Source organism: Phyllostomus discolor, chromosome 3, assembly GCF_004126475.2.
Source record: "Phyllostomus discolor isolate MPI-MPIP mPhyDis1 chromosome 3, mPhyDis1.pri.v3, whole genome shotgun sequence".
Taxonomy (NCBI): domain Eukaryota; kingdom Metazoa; phylum Chordata; class Mammalia; order Chiroptera; family Phyllostomidae; genus Phyllostomus; species Phyllostomus discolor.
The window spans coordinates 89010611-89031739 of record NC_040905.2 but is presented as its reverse complement, the minus strand read 5'-3'; the positions used below and the strand labels follow the sequence as shown (position 1 = coordinate 89031739).

General features: G+C 36.2%; 1 protein-coding gene across 2 annotated transcripts in view; it reads right to left on the bottom strand.

The window, feature by feature from the left end:
- Window positions 1-293: 293 nt before the first annotated feature.
- SLC27A6 (solute carrier family 27 member 6) overlaps window positions 294-21129 on the bottom strand; it is a 74040-nt gene continuing 53204 nt past the window's right edge. Inside the window, exons 4-9 of one of the 2 annotated variants that reach the window (XM_036020719.1) lie at window positions 16734-16928; window positions 10423-10513; window positions 7337-7535; window positions 6295-6392; window positions 3335-3465; window positions 294-858 (exon numbers count right to left, since the gene is read on the bottom strand). In XM_036020719.1, coding sequence (XP_035876612.1) covers window positions 682-858; window positions 3335-3465; window positions 6295-6392; window positions 7337-7535; window positions 10423-10513; window positions 16734-16928 — 891 coding nt within the window. In that variant the 3' untranslated portion in view covers window positions 294-681. The remainder of the gene's footprint in view (window positions 859-3334; window positions 3466-6294; window positions 6393-7336; window positions 7536-10422; window positions 10514-16733; window positions 16929-21129) is intronic. The other variant, XM_028514258.1, reaches the window with a different exon arrangement.

Here is a 21129-nt window from a genome sequence, read left to right as displayed (position 1 = left end):
TAAATTCTGTTATATCCTAGTCTCTTCTTTCCATGTATTATTAATGGTTTTTACAGTTCTACTGGATTTTATTGTGAGTTAGATCCCATTTATACGTCTTAAAAAATTCCTGAATCCTTTGGGCTTATCAGTTTTCCTCCTATGCAGTTTCATGGTTTTATATTTCTTCTACCATTTTAATGTGTGTTTATTAAGATAAGGGAGACAGGGGTGCATGCCTTTAGTCAGTCAGTTTCCTTTGACTGGACATTTACAATTAAAAATACCACGACAGAACCTCAAAACACGTATTCATTAATTGAAGATGATTTTATTGAATAACAGGACAGGGCACATAAAAATGAAACATTCAAGTAAGATTTAACCATGTATTCAAAACTAGAAACTTTAAGTATTAAAAAGTACATTCTTATTAAGTATCTACACATTACCCACTTACTTATTATTTAAAAGTTTTGTGATTAAGGCAAATTTTTAGTTATGCGCTGAATCCCCAAATAGGTAAAAAGGATAATTAACTTAAGTTTGTTATTCAAACAAATTAAAGGTCTTAATTAAAGAAAAGCGGTTGCACATGCTGAGTGAACGTCAGTTCCTTTCCTCATCTCGCGCCGAGAGCCTCGTGCCCTCCTCTCACCTCGCCTGAGGAAGCATGTGGAGATGCTGCAGACTAAATGAACCTTAAAGTCTGATCTCACCTAGCATGATTTGATCATAAAGTTCTTTGGTCAGTGGAACATAAGCTTTTTTCAAGTTGTCCATGAAGTAAAGTGGATCAGAAATTTTCAATGGACTAAATCCTTCTTGAACCAACGGAAACTTCTTTGGTTTGAATGTCCCTGTCACTTGCATCTTCTCCTACAAAGCAATTACAGAGATTAGTGGAATGATTTAATATTATTATAATATGTAAGTTAATGCATTTGACAACACAGACTGTAATACTGAGTTATAACATTTTAATCGCTAGGGGCTGTCTCTATGCACTACTAGTAATTTAACACCAGGAATAAAATATGCAGTCTGGAATATTTAAATCTTTAGCTTGATTTACCTGTGAACTTGAGTCAACATATAAAAATTATGAACATAGTCAACAACTGATCACTACTGATTACAAATATGTCTAAGAAACATTAACTTTTCAATTCAATGTCAATACAAAATGATGTACAAAGAATGCCTTTTGACACCAACAATATAAAAAATGTAAAAGACAGCAGCCGATTCCATCAGGAAGAACACTTTATGAACCGGAAGGAGGAGAGACAGATCTAAAGCTTGAGTTTCCAAGCTATGCATTGAGGTGCATTGTGGAACCTTGGTGAATTTCCAGGTTCTTCAGGGAATATTTTAAATTTCCAAAATAAACCCAGTGACATCTGTCAGTCACCACTTGCAAACTACTAGCTTAGTGTTACTTTGTGTTACATTCTTATCAACGATGCCATATTTTTGTGAAACAGTTTCAGGGGAGCTACAATAAAAAGCAAATCCAGCCCCAAATCAATATGAACATGGAGTTAGGCTGGCCCTGTTCAGTCAGTCCGATTCCAAGGCTTGAAGAGTTGTGTAATACTCAACGTACACATCTTTAGCACAGTGGTTACTTGAAAATGAAATAAAAGCATGTTTCTTTCAGTTTATATGCATTATTCTTTCAAATGGCAAGTACTTTGTTAGGCTTGTTCTTACTAATTTGTTTTGAACTAACCACTGAATAAATGAATGTTCAGGTATTTGTTTTGGCCCAAGAGTATCATAAAGTGATTACTGAGACACTAAAGACACCACAAATCTAGAAAGTTGAAGAGTCTCTGCTTTAAGGGATTTAAAGGAGGTAAGAGTGGACACTCTGTGGCAGTTTCAAGCATGGAGAATCAACCTTGTTTTAAAACAGATGACATGTATCGGTCCATGTAAAATTCTATGAGTAACTTGGTCATTTGATTTATCCTTTTAGATTAATCCTAGAGTCAATTTCTTTTTGAAACTCCTTCCCTGATCCCATCCATTCTCACCCATCTCCTACCCAACAATGTCATCACAGAATTAGAGGTGACTGTGTAGAAACACATATTTTTTTAATTTTATTTTTATTTCTCAATTACAGTTTGCATTCAATATTATTTTGCATTAGTTTCAGGGGTACAGTACAGTGGTTATACAATCATATACTTTACAAAGCTGGACCCCCAATATTTCAAGTAGCCACCTAACATCATATATAGTTATCAGTATTATTGATTATATTCCCTATACAGTACTTTACTTCCCTGTGGCTATTTTGTAATTACCAATTTGTACTTCTTTATCCCTTCACCTTTTTCAGCATGCTTCCTAACACCCCACCCAGCTTGCAACCATCAGTCTGATCTCTGTATCTATGAGTCTGTTTTTACTGTTCGCTTGCTTATTTTGCTCTTTAAAGTCCACATATAAGTGAAATCACGTGGTATTTGTCTTTCTCTGTCTGACTTGTTTCTCTGATGTTCACTGCAGTGCTATTTACAACAGCCAAGAAATGGAAGCAATTCAACTGCCCATAAATAGACAAGTGGATAAAAAAGTGGTGGTACATACATACAATGGAATATTAGTCATAAAAATGAATGAAATCTTACCATTTGCAACAATGTGGATGGACCTAGAAGGCATTTGCTAAATGAAACACATATTCTTTCTCTCTCTCTCTCTCTTTTTTTTAAGAAAAGTAGAAGCTCACTATATTTATACAATTTGATGTTCTGCCTTAAAAAATAGTATGCCAGGTAAATCTCCCCAGGTTAGCTAATTTTCATCAAAACAGCACTTTTTAATGGTGTCATGTCATCTAATTATAATATTTTAAGTAACCTCCCTCTTATTATTGAATTTAGAACATAAGAATTTTTGCTACTATAAATGATACTGTGATGGTATATTTACACAATGGAATACTATTTGGCCATGAAAAAGAAGAGAATTTAACCCTTTGCAACAGCATGGGTGGACCTGGAGAATATTATGCTAAGTGAAATAGGCCAGTTAGAGAAAGAAAAATACCATACGATTTCACTCATTTGTGGGAATTAGGACAAAGACCTCTTAGCATTTCATCATGCTCTACCTTCTATAGGTTTCAAATATGGCATAAATTAGCATCCCCAGACTTTTCATTGTTTTTGAAATTCTCTAATATAAATATAAATTCTCTAATATAAATAAAATGCACACATTAGCAAAAGGATAAAATATTATTTTTTAATTAATCCATCTCCAAAGGATTCTTGGTTTTAAATTTTATGGGTAAGTAAAATTACCTTAATTCTTAAAATTCAGACAGTAAAATTACCTGAATTCTTAAAAACCGTGGGTAGGCATAAGCTGGTAGAAATGTTACAACTTGTTCGTAAACTTTTTCCAAGTCTAAAGATTTATTTGGTTTTAAAATAATAGAGGCCATTCCTGCTTTCCCTTCATAATCTGAAAAAAAAAGTTTGAAACAGAGTTTATTTTACAAGTACCAGGTGAATTTTTAAAATGATCCTGTCTAAAAAGGGAGACATTAAACTCCTGCAGTAAAGACAATGCAATGGTAGGGTAAGAGTGGGTCCTCACCTGAGCGTATAATTAACTCTGTAGAAATAATCTGGGAATGGGGAGGGGCGGAGTCTGTCCCTAACTGCCCACACTACAAAAATAAAACAGCTGGAATGGAAAACACCATAAATGACCCATGATTTGCATCTTACCACCATTAATATAAAATATGAAGAGGAAAAAATTATTTAAAGACAAATATATTCCAGAGAAATGTCTATAATAAGCATCCATTAAAAAATCCTTAAAAAAATAAAGGATATAGTTTTAAGGTCAGAAACCAGAGACCTGTCTTTTCCACAGATCACTCGCTGCTTATTATACCACCTATGGGCCTTCCCAGGGACTGCAACCTCCCGCAGCATTTCTCCAGCACCCTGCGGCTGGCTGTCAGAGGAAACACCCCCTCCTTCTGCTCCCCCATGCACCCTCTCATCCCCACCCCCATGTCCTCAAGCACCTACAAACATTAGCTGGAAAATATTTTCATTAGTAAAAAAAAAAACAGTGGAGAGGAATCTTGTGATTTCATGTCAGTCACTTTTATTTGCCATTTGTACCATCATGATATAACCCTGCATATGCATAAAGATAAATGAGGCCAAAAAATTTTAAAGTAACTTTTAAATAAGTAATTTTTAAAAGATTCAACTTAACTACAAATTAGTGTTATTAAACTTTTAAACTAGAACATGTTTCTGTTTAGTGGGATATGTAAACTCTAGTCACAAAGAGAAAAATAATATCACTCAAACAAAAATGGGCGTTGTGAAGGGAGCAGAGAAAGTTCTGGCCAAGATGGAGGTGTAGATAGAAACCCTTCACTTCCTTGCACAACCAAAAGGAGGATAACAACCAATCTAAAATCAATAAATAACCAGAAGTGCCAGGAAATCAAACTGCATGGAACTCCAAGAACCAAGGGATTAAAGAAACAGTCAACCAGACCAACCAGACTGATAGTGATAAAATGCAGCAAAGAGGGTTGCCCTGCCCTGGTGAATACCTAAGGTCCTGCCCCCTTATAATGTAACAGGTTCTTGGAGACAAAGAGACATGGCCCAAATGAAAGAACAGCAAAACTCCAGAAAGAGAGTTAAGCAATAAGGAGATAGCCGAGCTTGGTTGCAAAGTGAAAGAACAAATGAAGTCTATGCAAAGTGAAATAAAGCAAAATATTCAGGGAACCAACAGTGACAGGAAGGAAACCAGGACTCAAGTCAACAATTTGGAACAAAAGGAAGAAATAAACATTCCACCAGAGAAGAATAAAGAAACAGGAATTCAAAAAAATGAAGAGAGGCTTAGGAACTTCTGGGACAACTTTCAGCATTCCAATATCTGAATCATAGGGGTGCCAGAAGAAGAATAAGAGCAAGAAATTGAAAACTTATTTGAACAAATAATGAAGGGAAACTTCCCCAATGTGGCAAAGGAAATATATTTCTAGGAAGCTCAGGAAGCTCAGAGAGTCCCAAAGAAGTTGGACCCAAAGAGGAACACACCAAGGCACATCATCATTTAGTCACCCAAGATTAAAGATAAAGAGAGAATCTTAAAAGCAGTAAGAGGAAAGGAGATAGTTACCTAAAAAGGAGTGCCCATAAGACTATCAGCTGATTTCTCAGAAGAAACCTTGCAGGCAAGAAGGGGCTGGAAAGAAGTATTCCAAGTCATGAAAGGCAAGGACCTATATCCAAGATTACCCTATCCAGCAAAGCTATCATTTAGAATGGAAAGGCAGATAAAGTGTTTCCCAGATAAGGTCAAGTTAAAGGAGTTCATCATCACCAAGCCATTATTATATGAAATGTTAAAGGAACTTATCTAAGAAATTGAAGAAGATCAAAAACTATGAACAGTAAAATGACAACAAACTCACAACTATCAACTGAACCTTAAAAAAACCCCAAAACAACAAAAACAAATTCTAAACAAACAACTGGAACAGGAACAGAATCAGAGAAATGGACATCACATGGAGGGTTTTCAGTGGGGAGGGGGAGGGGAAGAGGAAGAATGGCAGGGGGAAAAGTACAGGGAATAAGAAGCATAATTGGTAGGCATAAAATAGATGGGGAGAGGTTAAGAATGGTATAGGAAACAGAAGTTAAAGAACTTATATGTACAACCCATGAATATGAACTAAGAGGGGGAATGCTGGAGGGTTGGGAGATGAAGGGCGGAGGGAGGATAAAGGGGGAAAAATTGGGAAAACTGTTAATAGCATAATCAATAAAATATGGTTAAAAAAGGGAGCAGATAAGATAAGCAACTGCATCTTCACCCCTATTAATGTGATTTCTTTGCTTGGCCTTGTTCAGGATAAGCTCCTTTCACTGTGTAAGTCTCTCCATGACAGTAAATTTTTAATGCAGAAAAAAAGAGAAAAATAATAGACTATTGAAAAGCTGTAACTATGGTCAAACAGTGAGTCACTGACCAGAGTTTTTAAACTTTGCTTAAAGATACACACACACATTAAATTTCAATGGGGAAAAAAGTCAACCCTCACTAAAATAAAAAGACAAAAATCATTAAAAAATTCAATGGGTACTTTTCCCTTGTAGGGCATTATTTGTCATGACAAGACAAAGATAACTACCGGATATATAAAAACCAAAATGTTGAATTAGTGAGATGATTGCAAACTAAAGAAAAGTTGGCAAGTTCTTTCTGAGAATTCTTCCAAAACCTGAAATATATTCATACCTGGCACAGCCACACCATAGACATTTGATTCTTCTATGAAATCCAACATTCCAATAACATCAGCAACCTCCGTGGTTGCAATGTTTTCCCCTTTCCATCTAAATAAAAAAGAAGTTCCATTTAGCACACCTATATTCAGAGAATTTGGCTCTGGGCAAGCACCAAGTAACCAGAAATAATGGCAGTTTTCAAAACAAAAGGCATTTTTAGATAAATGATTTATTATGCTATTATTTTTTAAATTTATTTTTTATTATTTATTTTAGGGAGAGGGAGAGAGAGGGAGAAAGAAGGAGGGAAACAGTGATGTCAGAGATAAACATTGATTGGTTGCCTCTAGTACCTGCCCCAGTACCTGACCAGGAACTGGCAACCTTTTGCTTTGCAGGACAGCACCCAACCAAGCCACACCAGCCAGGGCCAAAAGGCACTGTTTAAAGATGCACTTTGTTGATAAGTCAACAAAATCAACAAAATCAATTTTTTTTTAGTTGAAATTACTTTCTTCTTTTTTTTTTTAGCATTTATTTATTCATTTTAGAGAGAGGAAAAGGGAAGGGGAAAGAGAGGGAGAGAAACATCAATGTGTGGTTGCCTTTTGCACAGCCCCTGCTGGGGACCTGGCCTGCAACTAAGGCATGTGCCCTGACTGGGAAGTGAACTGAAATCCTTTGGTTCACAGGCTGGCACTCAATCTGCTGAGCCACACCAGTCTGGTTTTGCTTTAACCCTACCATTAAGACTCCATGTCTGTCTACTTGTTTGATATCTAAAAAAAAAAACAAACCAAAACAGAAGCTTACTAATTTGAACCAAATGGAGTCATTAAAATAATTATAAAAATTGACATCAAAATTTAGGTTATGTTTCAACCTAGAGACAGACAGCCAATGGTTTTTTAAATGGGGACACATGATTGAGATAAACGGCTGTGTCTGCCCTGAAGGTAAAGAGCATGTGGCCCAAAATGTTCCCATAGAGCCCTGCTGTGAGCAGGGTTCCCAATCACTGAAAAGGCAGTGTGACTGAGGGTGTCTCGTACCTGAAAGTGTCTCCAATACGGTCCCAAAAATAAAGGAAATCTTCCTGATCTTGGACCATCAAATCTCCTGTGTTAAAGTAAACATCTCCCTTCTTAAAAACATTACGGAGCAATTTCTTTTCTGTGTGCTTCTTACTCCCAGCATAACCAAAGAAGGGATTCTTTTTATTCACTTGAGAAACGAGAAGTCCAGGTTCTCCTGTGAGAGAAAGGCATTCTTCAGTGATCTGATTAAAAAACTATTATTATACACACCATGCATGTACCTAATTTATATCTGACCGACACAACCAGTGTTGCCTATCTTCCTTTCCTCTGAACTTATTTTTATTATATTTGACATCATTTGCTCTGGGTGCTTAGAGCAAACAAGCACATCCTTTTGTAGATTGCCAAAAATGCAAGTAACTTTGGAAAAACTAACAAAAAGGAAACTGAATATGAAAAAAGGTACATACATCCTGGGTGGATAGAACAATGAATACTTTTCTTTTGGATTATGTAGATTTTACCACTGATAATAATGGCCATGATATAAATAACACCATGGCAATAATTTTAATAAGGTTATGATAGTAGTCTTATTCACTGGGCACTTACTAGGTAGCAAGCCCCTTACGCCCTTTGTGACTGCCATCTTGTTTATTCTTCACAGAAATCCTTTGAAATTGATAATTAAAATCCCTGTTTCACAGGGAAGGAACAAGGGCCCAAAACAGTAAAGTCATTTACCAAAATCCAACAGATATAAAGGAATGCACGTTGTACTTAAATTCAAGTCTCAATGATTTTGGAAAAGGTTTTTGTATAATACTATCTCTGGTCTAATTAATATGTTATTGGAAGTTTAGGAAAATGTTTTATTCCTCTGGGATGTTAGCCTGGAAATCCTCAATGGGCAAGAGATGAAACATGAAATTTATTAGTTTTACTTATAGACACATTATCAAAAATAATTTTCAATCACATTTCTTCAAATGAATCAAGATTTTAGACAGCAATCTGCAAGGTGAACAACTATTCTAAGAGAAGGGTAGAAGACAAGGGAGAGAGCAGCAATCACGGCTCCAGACAATTTCAAGGCCATTGTTGATTTGCTTCTCCCCTTGTGAAGAGAGTCATCATCCTCTTGATGAGTTAAATGGATTGAATTCCAGTTGGTTTGTTTTTTTAAAACTCTCTATTCAACTCGCAATTACTTCCACTCCTGGACTTTCTGGCTCCAAGGGCACACAATGGAGTAGAGGTCAAAACAAGCCTGGGCTGCTGCAGCAGAGGCCGCTCATCCTCACGGTCATTGTCAACATCCCCGTCATCATCATCTTCATTATACCTATTGAGCACTTTTTGGGTACCAGTCACTATTCTGAGCACTAACATATGTATCCCATCTGATTCTTATCCCAAACCTGTAAGACAGGGCCCTTATATAATCTTTATTTTACAGATAAAAAAACTAAGGGAATAAAAGAAACGTATTTTCCCTGTGGCATACAGCAGCTAATTGCTGGGGATGGAATTTTTCTTTAACCAGGTCCACCTGACTCCAAAGCGTCCCCTCCATTGCATGTTCCATCAGTCTACACACACTATCACTCAGAATTTCCAAGCCTCACATTTCCTTTAAATTTTATGTTGTTTTTCTTTTTCAGGACACAAGTGACAGTTTCTTCCTGAGAAATCAATTATTGCAAATGCTTAAAAGGTCAGAGTATTTTCTTATCTATTCTTTATAGGCATAATTTATGCAAGACACAATGCTTTAATGGAAAAATAAAATATTTAGTAGTCCATAATGAGAACAGCAAGGTAGGAAGAAGCAGTTCTGGGATTCAAGTTCCAAGATCAGATATTATTGTAATTGTAAAAAAAAATACTAGCAAAGTGTGTTTAAATGAAATTCTTTGTAATCCCTTTAGAAAAGGCTTTTCTCTTGAGTACTACCCATAAAGTTCAATTAAGGAAAGATATTTGATAAATGCCCTTAGGCTTGAGATTCAGAAGACTGGGAAATCTGTTTTTTGATAGGTAAGGTTTATATTTTGTCCAGTGTTTCAGCTGTCAGGAAAAACAAAACATAACAAAAACCAGGTTTGCAACCTTTATCTCCACAGCTGAAGTAAAGATTAAAAGGATACCATCTATGAAATGTAGTTTAAACATTCTGAGGCACGAGAAAATAATTTTGGCCAGATTTATTTAGACTGGAGTGCTAAACAATTCTAAGTACACATCTATACACTTAGTTTTCTAGAATAATTATATGCAGTGGCAAGTTAGTTGGAGCACTTGCTTTCATTAAAATTTCTGACCAAAAGTTATAAGAAAGTCTACCTTAGGGGAGGAGGGGGAGTGACAGGGCAGGGAGAAGGGGTGATGGGGGACAAGCCATACGCAAGGCCTCCTGCAGGGCTTTGCCTACCAGGAGTGTCCAACCTTTTGGCATCGCTGGGCCACACATAAATACACAAACACCCATGAAAGCTGATGAGCAAAACAAAGGTTTTAAGTAAATTTACCATTTTGTGTTGGGCTGCATTCATAGCCTTCCTGGGCCACATGCGGCCCACAGGCCACAGGGTGGACACCTCTGCATCATCTCATGTAATTGTCAACAATAATCTCATGAAATAAGTATGTCACTTCCACTCTACCTATGAAGAAAATGAGACTCGGACAGCTTGGGTGACTTTCCCACAGCAGTACAGTTTCTAAGTGTGCCAGCCCAGATTTAAATTCAAGTCTGCCCGACTTCCCACTACACCTAGAATGTTAAATTAAGTCGTTTGTTTTTATGTTGTGTTTTGTTGATATAGGACATTGCACATATGCCACTGTCACAGACCAGAAGTGGTGGATTAAGAAAAATAAGAGCCCAACAGTAATTACTTTTAAATTTTAATAATTTATGATCTGAGAGACTTGGAGTACCCTAACATCTAGTAATTAAATCATTCTGCCTACATTGAAATTCCAAGTAAGTCACATTACATATTAGAAATATCCACTTTCTTTTCTAAATTTAGTAGTAACTTAAAAGGAAATTCAGAAACCGTGCCTGAGGTGGCATCTTCACACAGTATTACCTTTTTGCACGCGGCTGCACCAGCCCTGTTCATTTCTAATGGGTTCATCTTTCTGAAAATCATATTTTATCAAGTCGAAATTGAAAAAAACCTGCAAAAACAAAATCAAATGAAAACACGATTTAGTTATTTGTGCAGTGACATCTACTGGTAGATTTTATGCTCAATTCAAATGAATTAGAATGTGAATTTATTTAAAGAAGGATCCTTTACTGATGGAAAAACTAAATATTGTGACATCAAAATTGAAGGTATTAGTTAACAGCACTCATGTACTGGCATTTACTTTCTTTTATGTTGCACATTCCTTAGCAAAACATTACTAATTTTAATGCCGAATGAGTGAACACAAGCCATCCTTGAGCTTGACTACATTTTCTATTAACTATAGGGAAGAGGACCACTTCTTGCCTTCTCCTTTTTGCATTCATTCAAAACATACCTTGAAGTGGAAAGTTTTGATAGAACTAAAATATAAACTATGTGAATGCAAGAATTTTATTGGCTATTTTATTTTTTAAAAGAGTTATTTATTTATTTTTAGAGAGAAGGGGAGGGAGGGAGAAAGACAGAGAGAAACGTCAATGTGTGGTTGCCTCTCATGTGGCCCCCACTAGGGACCTGGCCTACAACCCAGGCATGTGCCCTGACTGGGAATCAAACTGGCGACCCTTTGGTTCTCAGCCCATGCTCAATCCACTGAGCTACACCAGCCAGGGCTATTGCCTATTTTAAATTTACAATCTCTTGAAAAGGGATCAGATACCTAAAAAGTACTTGTTATCTGACACTGTGACCTTTCCCACAGGCCTTTCACTTAATGTCCCTAATCTAACACTTGGTACTTCTGTGCACTATTGTGGTGGGAGATGGCAGGTTTGTTGGAACAGCCTTATCATGCTGGGTACCAAGCTTGTTGGACATCTCTCTTTGCTGCCAAATATTGCCAGCTGCCCTGTTCCTGAACTATCCATTATTGCCCTGTCATGCAGATTCACAGAGTCACTGACATCTGACTCTGGGAAAGAAGACGGATTGATTCAATCCAACCCCCTTATTTTATAGATAAGAAAATTGAGCTTTTCCTGATCAATTCAGTAAGCAATCTTATTAAGCTAAATTAGAAAATAGTAAACTAAAATGGAGGTAATAAAATAAAGTGAGAAAAAATAGTAAGAAAGGACACATAGAGAGAAATAGGAGAAGGGCCAAGAGGACATGAGAAATAAACAAATATAGAACAAATAAGTGGGAAAAGATGAACAAGATTAATGAGATAAATGCAATAGTATTATTTATTATAAAAAACTAAACACAAATATCTCTGGTTTTTGATCTCAGTAAAATCAGCATACAGCTAGAACCACAATTCATTATTTGAATTAAAATATAAAAGGGAACAACTAATATTGATTGGGCACTTAGAGTATGCCACTGTGCTAAGAGTTTAAGAACAGTGTTTAATTGTCAAGGTGCTCTATGAGGTAGAAATTAGTATTATTCTATTTTAAGATGAGGTCCAAGGAAAGAGGTTGCAAAGCAAAATATATTGTTATTCTAGACATAAAAAATCGTTATTAAAATGCAAGCCTGCATCTTGTTGGTCTTTGTCTGTAATTGGGATAACAGGATATTGGCCACTTGCCTAACGACTGGTAAAAAGAAAGATTCCAGAAGTTCCGGAACTGCATTTATCATTTTGGCCAAACAAGAAGAGAGCCCAGTTCATTATTCAATCTTTTCTCTGCTGTTTTAACATGCCTTATATTTTGAGAAATTTGCCCACCAACTGGTGTTATCAGCTTTAGTGTTATTTCTTTGCAATTAATTTGGCAGCCACATGCGTGGGTGATATCCTTTCCACAATAAATCACTGTTCAGTGTGCCTGTTATCAGATACAGGTGACCCGATGGTCAGAAATTGGGTAATTTTATAATACAAATGAAATTTCAATATATCACAGCATCTTCTAGAAGTAACCAGGATCAGAGCATTAAGTCTCAGCCAGAGTGCTTTCTGTATTTTTTCCTGCCTTCAAGAAGTTCCACAAGATTATAAAAAATGGCTGTTGTAACACACACAAAAAACTAGGTGCCACACGTTAATATGCCCTCGATGTACACGCACAGGCACATCTTCAGCCTACACCGTGTACATCCTTTGTTTTTTCTGCCTCAGCATCTTCTTATGGTTCTTTACGTTCAATAATTTCACCAGGATATATTTTTCTGATGATCATTCTGTATCGTATGTCACCCTACCCTCCCACTCTGGAATACAATGTGCTCTTTTGCTAATTATTTAAATCTTTATTTTAAGGAAGTCTTCTCCTGTTAGGTTTCAAATGCTTTTTAAAATCTCTCTGATTTGTTGTTTTTTCCTCCTGCAAAAACACCAATTAAGCATATGTCAGAACACTGTGTTTGTTTTCCAATTTTATCTTTGAATTTAGTTTTATATTATATGCATATTCTCTTGTTTGTGTGACCCCTTAGTCCCATCTGTCATGCTCCCTAATGATGTTAACAGTCCTGTTTAAGTCCTTTAGTGGTGATCATCTCTGTAATATTTCCATGTTTTCCTTTTATGAATTTATTTTTCAGAGCTGAGCAGGCATACATTCCAACTCCTTTTATTGATTTAGGTTTTCCTTGCACTTTTGTCTTCTTTGAGCTCTTATTTTTAAAGAACATATTATTGCAATTTTTTAACCTATGGGAAATTGTTTTTCTAAGTATTTCCTTGCCATGTTGGAGAACTTACTATTTTGATGTGCATCCATATTTTTTTCAGTCACTTTTTATTTAGACTTACCCTCCACATACTTTGCAAGTTTTATTTTCCCTGGGGATTTCACGTTTGCTCCTTCTCAAATACTACCTCCAGGTATAGAAAAGAAGGCAAGTCCATAACTTTTACTTGAATTTATTTCTCAAATGAGTTGTCATCAAACTTTTTATACTGCTTGCTTTGGGAGCATATAAAGGACACAGAGCCTTACAGTCTCATGCATTTAAATAGCGAGTACAGCACACAAGAAGGACATTTGGGTCATAGGAGCTCTGTTGCTGCCTTATCTTTTTCCTTCACTTACTAAATCCTGTCTCTGTTTAGAGCCTGATTCCTTTCTGAGACAGTAAGTGTAAACCTCTGTTAGGTTTAAATTCTTGAGAGACATACTTATCACATCTCCCCATACAATTATGGAACAGTTATTGGCCCAATTTTTTTCTGATCACCTGCTATGGAACAAAAACAATATGTGAATGAAAAGATAAAAGACAAAACTTGTGATATTAGGTATTTTTTCATTTCCAAATTAAAAAAAAAACTAAGATAATTTGAAAATCAGAAATTTTCTAAATAAATAGGAGACATCAGGCGTCCCTACATTATTGTCATTATAATCTAACAGGGAATTTAAGACATCAGAAAACTATAGTAAAGTCAAGACTAATAAAAATACAAATATTCTTCATTATACCCCTTTGGGATGATTACTTTGGAATGACGCAGCTTCACTAAAGGAGGTTTTTTCTTTAAAGATTTTATTTATTTATTTTTGGAGAGGGAAGGGAAGGGGCAAGAGAGAGAGAGAGAGAGAGACAGACAGACAGACATCAATGTGTGGTTGCTGGGGGTCATGGCCTGCAACCTAGGCATGTGCCCTGACTGGGAATCGAACCTGCGATGCCTGGTTCGCAGCCCGTGCTCAATCCACTGAGCTACGCCAGCCAGGGCCACTAAAAGAGCTTTTAATATAAATACCAGTTTTTAATGGAATCAGTTCAATGAATTGAGAAAATTAACTGTAAGGAATGTAAAACTCAATAATATAATCACTTACTTTCCCCAAATTACTTTTGTTCAGAATGCAAATCATTAGGGCAATTTACGCCAGCTTCGAATTTACTTTTTTACTTTTTAAAAGTTACATTTTAGATCTCTTTTTATTTCTAAATTACAGTGTAAACTCAATATTATTTTGAATTAGTTTCAGTTTACAGCATATTTTTACCTTTTTTTGACATTAAATGTTTCCTTACTATTTAAAACATTTTTGCTTTTTATTATTTCCTTCATTTTATTTCTTTGAGTTTTTTAAAAAAGATTTTATTTATTTATTTTTAGAGAGGAGAAGAGAAGGAGAGAAACATCAATGTGTGGTTTGCCTTCTGCACGCCCCTTACTAGGGACCTGGCCTGCAACCCAGGCATGTGCCCTGACTGGGAATTGAGCCAGTGGCCCTTTGGTCTGCAGGCTGGCACTCAATCCACTGAGCCACACCAGCTAGGGTTCTTTGAGTTTTTTAAATTAACTTATTATAGAAATTGATATTAGCCCACTAATTTTCAGCTGCTCTTATCTGAGTTTACACATTTTGAAATGTAACATTTTCATTATAATTCAGCTCAAATTGTTTTCTAAATTCTGTTTTTTTGTTGACTCATGAAAATTTAGAGATGTTTTATTTGCAATTATATATAGGAGATGATCTACCTGTCATTCAAAAAATTTATTTTACCTTAATTAAACTGTTTTCAGAGAACACAATCCATATAAATTCCATCTTTTGAAATTTCCTGCAATTCCCTAAGTAGCCCAGTAATCTTTGTGAAAAGAATGAATATTCTGTAGCTTTCAGACGTGGTATCCTACTTATGTCCATTAATTCAAGTAGTTTGTTTATAATACTATTCCAATATCCTATATATTTAAGTTTTTCTTTGTTCTATCAAATATTGAAAGAAATGTATATATATCTTTCTGTTACCAAACAAAAAAGATGGTTTTGTCTGCCTGCTGCCACAGAAGCCAAACTCATGTGGCAGTATCTGGTAAAACAGGAAAAAGGTTTTATTCAGATGGAACATGACCTGGGAGAATGGTGGACTCTCTGTCTCAAAGTCCATCTCCTCTGCAAGACCAAGACAAAGTCCAACTGTCCTCAGCAAGATCAGAACAAAAGCCAGTGTCCAGAGTTTCTGCTCCATTTCAAAGTCCTTTGGAGCCTGCAGGTGGTTGCTACGTGGACACCTAGGTAGCTTAACTTGTTCCTGGCTGCTGCCCATTTCAGGCTCCATCCTGGAATCCGTGGGCCATGAGGCTGCTAGGGCCACAAAGTCATGCATTCCTGTACCAGCAAATGCATCACCAGGTTTACAAGGGATAGATAGATAGATAGACAGACAGACAGACAGACATGCTGATTCTACCTCCTGGAGGCCATGGGCCATGCAGTTGCTAAGGCCATATGGCCATGGAAAGAACAGGCAAGTGCACCATCCAAGTAGTGAGCCACGAACAGGAGAGAGTTTCTTTGTTCCCCAGGGACTATATTAGCTTGGGTGTGGAACAGACCCAGGGCTTTCTCAAAAATGACTAACCAACTTCACACACTTCCATGTGCTTCAGATAGGTCCACCTCTCAACCAATTCCTTCCTTCCCCAGGTTAGACTGACAGGCCTCTTGGGTCCAGAGCCTCCCCTGCCACCATTTTGACTTCTATGGTGCATATTCCTGTCTTCCCCTGGTCTTGGAGAGACAGGGGAGAAGGGCTTTATGCACCCTCAGTGTAAGAACCTCACTCTGCTGCCACCTTGGCTGGGGGCGGGAGGAGACACCCCCACCCCTGCTCTGAATAACCGTCCACTGGTAGTAACACTACCATAATTCTGATTTTATTTTCCCTTAAGGTTATATAAATTCTGAGACATCTTCTTTATTTTTAATTTTATTCTTTAAAAAATATTGTTAAGTACTTATTCTATTTGACAATTATTTTCTCCAAGTCCATTGAAGATAGCTGTCTACTATCTTTTGTCTTCCATGGTTGCTATTGAGAATGCATCTATAAGTCTTTCTTAAGAAGGTGATTTTTTGGCTGCTTTTAAGATTTTAGTGGTATCTTGATATAGTTTTTAAATAAACCATGTATTAGAAGCTTAAACATAATTTTTGAATGATATAAAAATGAAAAGTAAATAGAATAATGGATTAAAAATACTCAAATTAATATATATTAGGACCTATGCTTGCTTTTCATATGTATATCATTAAATTTAAAAACTAAACAAAAGAATTAGGTATTATTATCCCCATATGATAGAAGGAAAACATGGGAGGTTGAGGTTTTCATAACCTATAGAATACAGTTCACCTAGAGGCCTCTACTTTATTTAGAAGTTCTCAATTTAAAAAAAAAAACACGTGATGATATTTACCATAAGGTATAAGGACACAGCTAGAAGACAGGCTGGCAGGTCTCAAAATATTTTCTTCTTTTGTAAAGAAGAAAATGGTACTTACTTTGTAAAAGAAATTTGTTCTCCCGACTGCTCCAATTTTCCCAGTGTGATTCATTAAACAAATGTTTCCTTCAGTTGCTCCATAAAGCTCACACATCTTGATATTTCCGAATCTGTCTACAAATTCTCTCCATACATCACTCCGCACACCATTTCCAATTGCCAAACGCACCTGATGGTCCTTTTCTCCTTCTCTCTGTCAAAAGAAAAGATTTTACTTGTAATTTATTAAATTCTAGTTCCCAATTCTTTCTTTCATTACTATTACTTAAATGGTAACTATCTAGAAGTTACCTAAGTGTAATAATGAAAAGAAAGTAAAAAAAGAAAATCATGTAACTCTTACAGAACTGTGTCCACTAGCTAATGAAACTAAAGGGGCCCAGAGTGATACAGCTTTTATTTTCCCGTATGTGGGAAAAGCTCTTCCCAAACTCCAGCTTATTGAAACATTATTTTGGTAGAGATAAGGAAAGGAAGAAAGTACACTTCAGGAAAAAAAAACACATTACTTTAAAAATATTATAAAATATACTTGAGTTCGTATTATTAGCTTTATCATTATCTATGTAAGTTTGAATAAGAGGTTGAATAATATTCCAATTCTCAGTTTATTGTTCTGTAAAAACTACTAATAATATCTATCTCCTTTATATACCAAAGTATACAATTAAGCTCAGTGCCTAACATATAGTAAACAATAAAATGAGGTCATTTAAACACTGTAACATTTTGCTTGTGAATATTACGGTTATTGTAACTATTATATCTTTCAATGTGCAATGTTCTATTAATTTTACTTCTAGATCATATTTGGAATTAAAAGAAAAGCTAGATCTATATTTTATTCTGGATTCAATAAGCACTATGTTAATTAATATGAATTATACAATGATAAAAAATCATAACCTCACACTTGTTAGAATGACTATCACCAAAATGACAAGAAATAACAAGTGTTACCTTCTTTAGGATGTGGAGAAAATGGCACCCTTGTGCACTGCTGGTAGAATTTCCATAGTGAATTGCAATCACTATGGAAAACAGTGTGGAGTTTTGTCAAAAAATTAAATATATAACTAGCAAATGATCCTGAGATTTTACTTCTGGTTACTTTTATTCCACTTTTTTTTTTATTGTTGTTCAAGTATAGTTTTCTCAGTTTTCTCCTGACTGCTCTCCCCCACCCCAAAGACCCTCACCTCCCAACCTTATTCCTGCCCTACTATGGTTTGTCCATGGGTCCTTTATACATGTTCTTTGAGGACTCTTCCCCTTACTTCTCCCCTTTACCTCCTGCCACCTACCCTTTGGTTACTGTCAGTTTGTTCTTTATTTCATGTCTCCAGTTATATTTTGCTTGCTTGTTTGCTTTGTTGATTAGGTTCCTCTTATAGCTGAGATCATACAGTATTTGTCTTTCACTGCCTGGCTTACTTCACTTAGCATAATGCTCTTCGGTTCTATCCATGCTGTCTCAAAGGGTGGGAGTTCTTTCTTTCTGCTGCATAGAATTCCATTGTTGAAAGGTACCACAGTTTTTTGATCCATTCATTTACTTATGGGCACTTGGGTTGCTTCCAGTACTTGGCTATTGTAAAGTGTGCTGCTATGAACATTCTGGTGCATAGGTTCTTTGGAATTGGTGTTTCAGGATTCTTAGGATATAATCCCAGCACTGAAAAGGCCAGGTCAAAAGCCAGTTCCATTTTCGTCTTCCTGAGGAAATTCCATGCTGTTTCCCACAGTAGTTGTACCAGTCTACATTCCCACCAACAGTGCACTAGGGTTTCCTTTTCTCTACAACCTCACCATCACTTGTTGTTTGTTGATTTGTTTATGATGGCCATTCTGACTGGTGTGCATCTCTCTGATGGCTAGTGATGCTGAGCATCCTTTCATATGTCTCTGGGTCCTCTGTATGTCCTCTTTGGAGAAGTGTCTGTTCAGATCCTTTGCCCATTTTTTAATTGGATTGTTTGTCTTCCTGGAGTGGAGTCATGTGAGTTCTTTATATACTTCGGAGAGAAACACTCAGCAAAGTGGGAGTAGAGGGAGCATACCTCAACATAATAGAGGCCATATATGAGAATACTACAGCCAACATCATACTCAATGGGCAATAACTAAAAGCTTTCCCCCTAAGATCAGGAACAAGACAAGGGTGTCCTCTTTCACCACTTCTATTCAATATAGTACTGGAAGTCCTAGTCAGAGTGATCAGACAAGAAAGAAAAGTACAAGGCATCCAAATTGGAAAGGAGGAAGTAAAACTGTCATTGTTTGCAGTTGACATGATAGTATACCCTATAGACTCCACCAAAAAGCTGCTTGACCTAATAAGTGAATTTGGCAAAACAGCAGGATACAAAGTCAATATTCAGAAACCGAAGGTATTTTTGTACACCAACAATGAAATATCAGAAACAGAAATCAGGAAAAAATCCCATTTGCTACAGCAACAAGAAAATAAAATACCTAGGAACAAACCTAACCAAGGAGGTAAAAGACCTGTACTCAGAAACTACACAACACTAAAGAAAGAAAGAAATTAAGGAAGAAACAAATAAATGAAAGCATATACCATGTTCATGGTTTGGAAGAATTAACATCATCAAAATGTCCATATTACCCAAAGCAATTTATAGATTCAACACAATCCCTATGAAAATACCAATGACATATTTCACAGATTTACAACAAACATTTAAAACAGTTATATAGAATCATATATGACCCTGAATAGCCACAGCAATTTTGAGAAAGAAGAACAAAGTAGGAGGGATCACAATACCTGATATCAAACTATTCTAAGGCCACTGTAATCAAAACAGCCTGGTACTGGCACAAGAACTGACACATAGACCAATGGAACAGAAGAGAGAGACCAAGTCTCTATGGTCAATTAATATTTGAAAAGGGGACAGAACCATAAAATGGAGGAAAAAATAGCCTCTTCAACAAATGGTGCTGGGAGACCTGGACAGCTACATGCAAAAAAATGAAACTCAATCACCAGCTTACACCATACACAAAAATAAACTCAAAGGACTTAAATATAAGTTGTGATACCATAATAGTCCTAGAGCAGAACATAGGCAGGAAAATCTCAGATATTCCACGCAGCAATATTTTCACCACTATGTCCCCTAGATTAAGGTACATAAAGGAAAGAATAAACAAATGGGACTTCATCAAAATAAAAAGCTTCTGCATGGCTAAAGAAAACATCGGCAAAATGAAAAGTGAACCAACTGTATGGGAAAATATACTTGCCATTGATACCTCAGACAAGGGTTTAATCTCCAAAATATACTTCTGGTTATTTGTCTGAGATAATGAAAGCACTAATTTGAAAAGGCAATGCACCTCTGTGTTCACTGCAGAGACAATGTGTTGACAGCAGGAGGGTACCATTTACCTTGAGAGTATTATTAGACTTTTTTAAACTATTAAAAACTAATTTGCTAAAAAATAAAAATTAAATTAAAAAATAAAATAGGAGACAGCTAGACTATGGGTACAGTGGAAACAACATTCTGACTTGTTTTAGGCTTAGGCCCACACAAGGGGGTTAAGATAAATATTTTACAGACAGAGAAAAAAACTCACTCATATAAGAGCAGCTCCGTCCAAGTCAGAGGATTCTTTTCAAGTACTAAATATAACTCTGAGCTTTGGGCATGTCAAATATTGCCTACCTGGCAGGAACTAGTTCTTGGACCTTCCACTGCTATTTTCCTATATAAAACACTAGTGTTGGCAAATCTTAGGATTCATTCTTTTCGAACACCGAACACTCTTTAATACGGCATAACTCTTGGATGCTTTTCAGGTCAGAGATAAGTTGTAGCAAATATTATTATCTATAAAATATGTTGGCATACTCTGAAAACCAGTAAAAAGGAATCTAATGAGCAAACTAATGAACAAAACAGAACCAGAGACATGGAAACAGGGAACAGACTGACAGCTTCCAGAGGAAAGGGGGAGGGGAGAATGGCCAAAAGAGAGGAAGGGACTAGTAAAGACCATGTATGAATGACCCATGGATATGGACAATGGTATGGGGATGGCCTGTGGGAGTGGGGGATGGGGCAGGATGGAGGAGGGCAAAGGGGAAAAAATGGGGACAACTGTAATAGAATAAACACAAATAACAAAAAGAAAAAAAAAGGTAAAAAAACTTCCCCAAATATCCAATTTTAATGCAGTTTCAATAAGAATAGCATAGTTTCTGAGGGGAAAAATGGTGGTTTATGAATCACATTCCACAGACTTTAACCTATGTGGGCTATAACTACACAAGCTTACTAAGAATAAACATTCACCGAAAATAATTTAATTGGTATAGAAAATCAAATTATCAAAACTAATATAAGGCTTTTTGCCAAGAA